Source organism: Egretta garzetta, unplaced genomic scaffold, assembly GCF_000687185.1.
Source record: "Egretta garzetta isolate BGI_Z169 unplaced genomic scaffold, ASM68718v1 scaffold33, whole genome shotgun sequence".
Classification (NCBI taxonomy): Eukaryota; Metazoa; Chordata; class Aves; order Pelecaniformes; family Ardeidae; genus Egretta; species Egretta garzetta.
This window is the reverse complement of record NW_009259250.1, coordinates 1,398,804-1,404,803: the sequence shown is the minus strand read 5'-3', so window position 1 is coordinate 1,404,803 and position 6,000 is coordinate 1,398,804. Positions and strand designations below refer to the sequence as shown.

Below are 6,000 nucleotides of genomic sequence, written 5' to 3'. Positions count from 1 at the left end.
AATGCTTCACTGAGTTCAGAAAAGACTGCTCTGGGAAGAGGTGGTATTCCTTGGTTATGAAATACACAGTATCTTCACAAGAAAGAGCCCATGTGGTGGGCTAGAGAAACAAAGCTCATGACTGAATACAGGAAACGCGACTCACACTGGGAGAATTGTACAGGCAGCTGCAGGCATTAATATATTTTTCTGGAGAAGGTGTTTTGGCAAGGGCTACATACCATTACATACTGGTGCTTTCCATGGACTAGACACACCTCTCTCCTTGCCTGTGCTCCAAGAATGGGGTCTTAAAAGGGATTCTTAAGTGAGGCCATTTTAGCAATTTAAGGCATAATCAACCCCGCCGGCTCTTTGTCCCTAGAGCAGCAGTGTAAACAGCCCTGCTTCATTTTGCATTGTGGCGAGCCAGAACTCACCCAGTTAGACTGAGCTGAGGAGGAACAGATGAGCCGTAACTTTTTAAACCACTACCTCAGTTTCACAAGCAAATGTCAGACTTCATCCCCTATTATTTGCTCTTCCTTGACCTTTTAAAATGAATAAGCTTGACAGTAAAAAAGGGATGGCTCGGTGGTGTAAAAGAATACCTTAAGTGAGTTAAAGGTATTTTAAAAGTTATCACATTCAATTAACATACATCAGTTCCACTTGTAACAAGAAAGTTCAATGATACACCAGAAAAGTTAGGCACTTAGAGATGACAAATATTCCTGGCTCAGTAGACAAGACAGTTTCCTGTGGCAGGGGAAAGCAGTATCTGTGACCAGACCTACTACCCGCACGGACCTACCCATGTGAAGAAGCACTGAGAATTCCCAAACTGCTGCACTGACCATGCACATACAGATCACTTGTGCTATCCAAAGTGGCTTGACAATTTTGGACACATTCACCTTGCAGAACACACACTACTCTGCAGCACATACACATGGCCAAAATATGCCCGGATATTCTAGTGGCGCAAGTCAAGAAGCAGGTGGCCTCATAAGGATTTATCTAACCTGCCCACAGTAAGGGAGCACACAAGAATGGCAGATAAACGTCTCTATTGACAGTTCTGTTTTCCAAAAAGCCCTTCCACCTCTTTGCTTGTCATGGGAGTTGGTAGCATGACAAACTTGAATTATATGGTCACATCCTGTTGTCCCCACTGAGGTCCTACACTCATTACTGTGCAAGGATGGTAGCTCTTAACTAACTCAACATTCTGAACTGTGCATAAAGTAATTATTAGAGTGCCTCTGTCACCTTACTGCCTAAGAGTCCTCTGGCCTCCAACCATAGGGACTGCTGATAGGATTCAAATCCATGGTCCAAACGGTAAAGCTAAGCACCCACCTCCCAGGCAATCTGCTGAGGCTGTCCCAGTGCACAGCCAAGTGTCCAAGAACTGCAGGATAACATCAAGAAGAGAAAGCCCAGCTCAGGGAGAAAGCTCACTTGAGTTCTGGCTCCCACTCCACTCCCATATGTGTTTATACATGTTTTCCAGGGTGTGAGATGTATAAAGACCAGAATGAAGGGTACCCCATGACAACATGCTAGAGTATCTTGCTCATTCTCTCTTAGGCCTCATGAATCACATGTTCTTTGCAGTGTGAGGATCAGCTTCATGGGGAAGATGATGTATAGTTCCCATAGTCTGGTGGTTTGGGCATACTCCTGAGAAACAGGAGCTTGTGGGTTCAAATACCCCCTGGCTGAGGTAGGCCCAAAACAGGAGGGAGTTCCCTCCTCCCCCCCCCCCCCCAAAAAAAAAAAACAAACCCAGACAACACAAACAACAGATTCCCTATCCTTGAGTGAATTAATCACAATGCCAAGAAGCAGTAAAGTATCATACCACCACTGGCCATGCTTTGAACACAACTCAGAGCAACCTGCATGCTAAAAACCACACCAAATAGACTGGACAGGTTGGCTGAGATGTGCTGACCACTCTCCTTCCCCACTCCAGGACTCAGGTAACACTTAAGCAAAAGCCCAGGCTACATCCCAGACTCTCTTCTGTGGGGAGCACAGAGAGCATCTCTGCTGAGGCAATTAGGTCTGCACTCGAAAACAGAGGCACTGGCTTAAGATACTTTCAAGAGCTAAATGTTACTTAGAAGTAGGTGTTATGAATATTTCTCCAAGACTTTATACACCTGGTGTCCACCTTACTGGGGGTGAAGAAAACGTTTAACTACAGACAACCATCCAAATAAAAATAGCACTGAAGTGATAAGCATTTATTAAGACAGAACATTATTCATAATCTATGACTGATGAAAGAATTTCCATCTTGGCTATCAAGTTTCCGATATGGAGATGTGAGTCACTTCTGCTGAAGCCTGCATCCCACGCTGATGTGAAGAGTTAAAATAAATAAGCAAATACTAACGGTTTACCTTTATATAATGATCCTTTGAACCAGAGACAATAAGGTCTTGTCCATTGGAAATTCGATCTACAGTAAGGCACATAACAGGACCCTGGTGACCAGTTAGCTTTCCCGTAGACTGAAATCTTCAAGAATAAGAGAAGAAATGAGGGTTTGTAATTTTTTCATAGATTCAATATAATCTATAGCACAGCTTCTGCCAGAATGGATCATCTTATTTTCCGCATGTCTTCACTATTCATCCACAGGTTACACGTACTCTATTGCTCATATCCATGTGTAAATGTTAAATCTATGTTAAATGTAAACAAAAGCTTCTATTTGTGTAAAATGAAAATTTAAAAACTTTAAAGACAAATCAGACCTCTTGAAGTATTCTCTGTATTTTGAACACACTCTTTGGGTGCAGGTTTGGTTTGGAAAAGTGCTATTATAGCGTGACTATCATAGCCCCATATTCTAATACATTAGATCAGTTGGCTTTCATAATTTCATCAAAAATTACTAGTCAGGATTCATGCATCTGTCACCTTACAACAGTCTGGTTTGTAGTGCCTGTCCTAAACAAAACCTTCTGGTTTTCCTTTCAATGTGTTTTGTTCTTTCTTCTTTCCTGTATTTGTCCTTTCAGTACTTAAAAGAGGGCTTATAAGAAAGACAGGGACAGACTACTTTGTAGGGCCTGCAACAATAGGACAAGGGGTAATGGGTTTAAACTAAAAGAGGGTAGATTTAGACTGGATATAAGGAAGAAATTCTTTACAATGAAGGTGGTGAAACACTGGAACAGGTTGTCTAGAGATGTGGTAGATGGCCCATCCCTGGAAATATTCAAGGTCAAGTTGGACGGGTCTTTGAGCAACCTGATCCAGTTGAAGATGTCCCTGCTTATGGAAGGGGGGGTTGGACTAGATGACCTTTAAAGGTCCTTTCCAACCCAAACTATTCCATGATTCTATGATTTTTCCAATCATTTTTACTGAAACAATTTGAAGCGATTCACCATAACCTTAACACGAGGAGATCATGAGCACCTCCGTTATCTCAGTAATCACCATGGCATGTATTAGCTTATCTGTATCTTGTCCATATTTTGCCCAGGTTATGGACATTACCATAAACAGGAATCACTTCATTGACTTTGTTTTGTATACACATGTAACCACCTTAAGAACATTCTCTTCTAGTGGTGCTCAGTACCTTTTCAGGTCCCACATCCTCACTGAGTTTCCAGCAGCCGCATAGAGGAATGTGCCAGTTGGATTTAGTGCAATCTGATTGATCTGGTTTTCTCCAGCTGGGATAGTGACTGTTCTATTAGTAGTTCCTGAACACACATCACCAGGCATCGCCTGCCCTGAAGACCTGAGTACAAGAAGGAAGGAGGGAAAAAAAAACCCAAACTAAAAAAAAACCCCACCACAAACACCAAACTCCCTTATTATGTATTCATAATGAGTCAATTATGAATATTGAACATTTGATAAAACACTATAAGCATGAAAGCAAGTTGTTTTGTGTTTCCATGTATTACCAACGCCCTAAACTGACTTAGCCTGAACACGTAAAGAAAGCCTCCAGCCTGAAACAGTGTACTTAAATTACATTGTGCTGCACTATTGAATTAAATAGAATAATTTTTTTATCTAAAGGTAAGATTCATTTAAACTCTTGGCATTCAAGGTTTAGCATACTTACGTCAATGTCCGAATACACTTAGCAGAATCTCTGATGTCCCACACCTTGATATAGGAGGTTGAGACTGTGAAGACCAGGCTAGTGTAGTTGCAATATTTTATAGAAACAACATTATTTGGATGACCCCCCAGAGACATAATCTCTTGTCCAGTTACCAGATTCCAGACTTTACAGGTGCGATCTAAAAGACAAGCAAAAAGAGAAAAAAAAAAAAAATTAATTTTTTTTTTTAAATTAATTAAAAAACAAACAAACAAGTCACTGAAGAAACACCACAGAAAACATGCTTTTCCAAAACTCAATTTTAAAGAAGTCCATACATTCATTTGCACTCATACATAAACCTCCATTTTGGTAGGCACTTTTAAAGACCTATTTAATTAATCTGGTTTTGTAGAGTACTCATGGGCATCATCTACAATCATCAAAAATAAGCAAGGTTAATCATTAAATGTCATGTTGAAGGTGTACATATTAGCTCCCATAGCATTTTAAAAGGATAAAATTCCATGTCAATCCCAAGCTGTCAAACAGTTTGGAAGCTGTAAAGTTTGGATGATGACAGATCAAGAGAACTACTCAATTTCTAATTCAAGGATTCTTCATCAAAAACATAGTTCAGGAAAGGCTTTGAGCCTCAGCATGTCAGAGGACTGCCCACCACAATAAAATTACAAAGGCGAGAAGAGATCCGAGCTATTTGATGCTTCAGGAGCCCCTGAACATCCCAGCATAAGTACTTTAGTCAGTTTTCATTCAGTAGCAAAGAAAATTAAATACTGCAGCCTTTTGCATACTAAAGGCCCAGATGCCTAGAATCACAGAATCACAGAATCGCAAGGGTTGGAAGGGACCTCGGGAGATCATCTAGTCCAACCCCCCTGCTAAAGCAGGTTCTCCTAGAGCATTCTACACAGGACTTCATCCAGGCGGGCTTTGAATATCTCCAGAGAAGGAGCCTCCACACCCTCCCTGGGCAGCCTGTTCCAGGGCTCTGTCACCCTTAGAGTAAAGAAGTTTTTCCTCATATTCAACTGAAACCTCTTATGTCTCAGTTTGCACCCACTGCCCCTAGTCCTGTCGCCGGACACCACTGCAAACAGACTGCTTCCATCCTCGTGACTTCCGCCCTTAAGATATTTGTATGTGTTGATAAGGTCCCCTCTCAGTCTTCTCTTCTTCAGGCTGAACAAGCCCAACTCTCTCAGCCTTTCCTCGTAGGGGAGATGCTCCAGTCCCTTTATCATTCTAGTAGCTCTCCTCTGGACTCTTTCTAGGAGTTCCTCGTCTTTCTTGAACTGGGGAGCCCAGAACTGGACACAGTACTCCAGGTGGGGTCTCACCAGGGCAGAGTAGAGGGGGAGGATAACCTCCCTCGACCTGCTGGCCACACTCCTCTTAATACACCCCAGGATACCATTGGCCTTCTTGGCAACAAGGGCACATTGCTGGCTCATGGTCAGCTTGTTGTCTACAAGAAGTTTTCAAGACTTTTGCCACACAAATGGAGTCCATACAGGAAACTCTCCTTGTTGTACCACGTATGTATCACTCCATATATTTTAGAAGTACATTTTTACTGGAATAAGTACTGGGAGGATGAAGAGAAAACTTCATGTGCAAGCAGTGTTTATAAGAGCACAAAGAAAGTAAGTGTAACAAGAACTCGTCAGCCACTTTAAAAATCCCAGCTATCAAGACCAGAGCCCAGTATCTGCAATGCACCTGAAAGCTTATCGGTATCCCTGAACTGGCACTGTCTGCTAGTGTTATGGCTTTCAGAGAGCTGAGGCTTTCTGATTCAGCAACAATTTTCAAAAGATTTAACTCTGATTAAACTGCTGTCTACACTCTTGTACTCCTGAGTACAAGTATACTTTGCGAAGTTTTCCCCTCCAAAAAATACATACAGGAAA

At 41.8% G+C, this 6,000-nt stretch overlaps 1 protein-coding gene across 4 annotated transcripts in view; it reads right to left on the bottom strand.

Moving 5' to 3' along the window:
• The window catches only part of KIF21A (kinesin family member 21A), a 60,590-nt gene that overhangs the window by 6,644 nt on the left and 47,946 nt on the right, over positions 1-6,000 (bottom strand). For all 4 annotated transcript variants that reach the window (XM_035891681.1, XM_035891680.1, XM_035891682.1 and 1 more), the window contains 3 exons: positions 4,085-4,265; positions 3,587-3,751; positions 2,394-2,511 (listed from right to left, as the gene is read on the bottom strand). In XM_035891681.1, the coding sequence (XP_035747574.1) occupies positions 2,394-2,511; positions 3,587-3,751; positions 4,085-4,265 (464 nt within the window). The remainder of the gene's footprint in view (positions 1-2,393; positions 2,512-3,586; positions 3,752-4,084; positions 4,266-6,000) is intronic.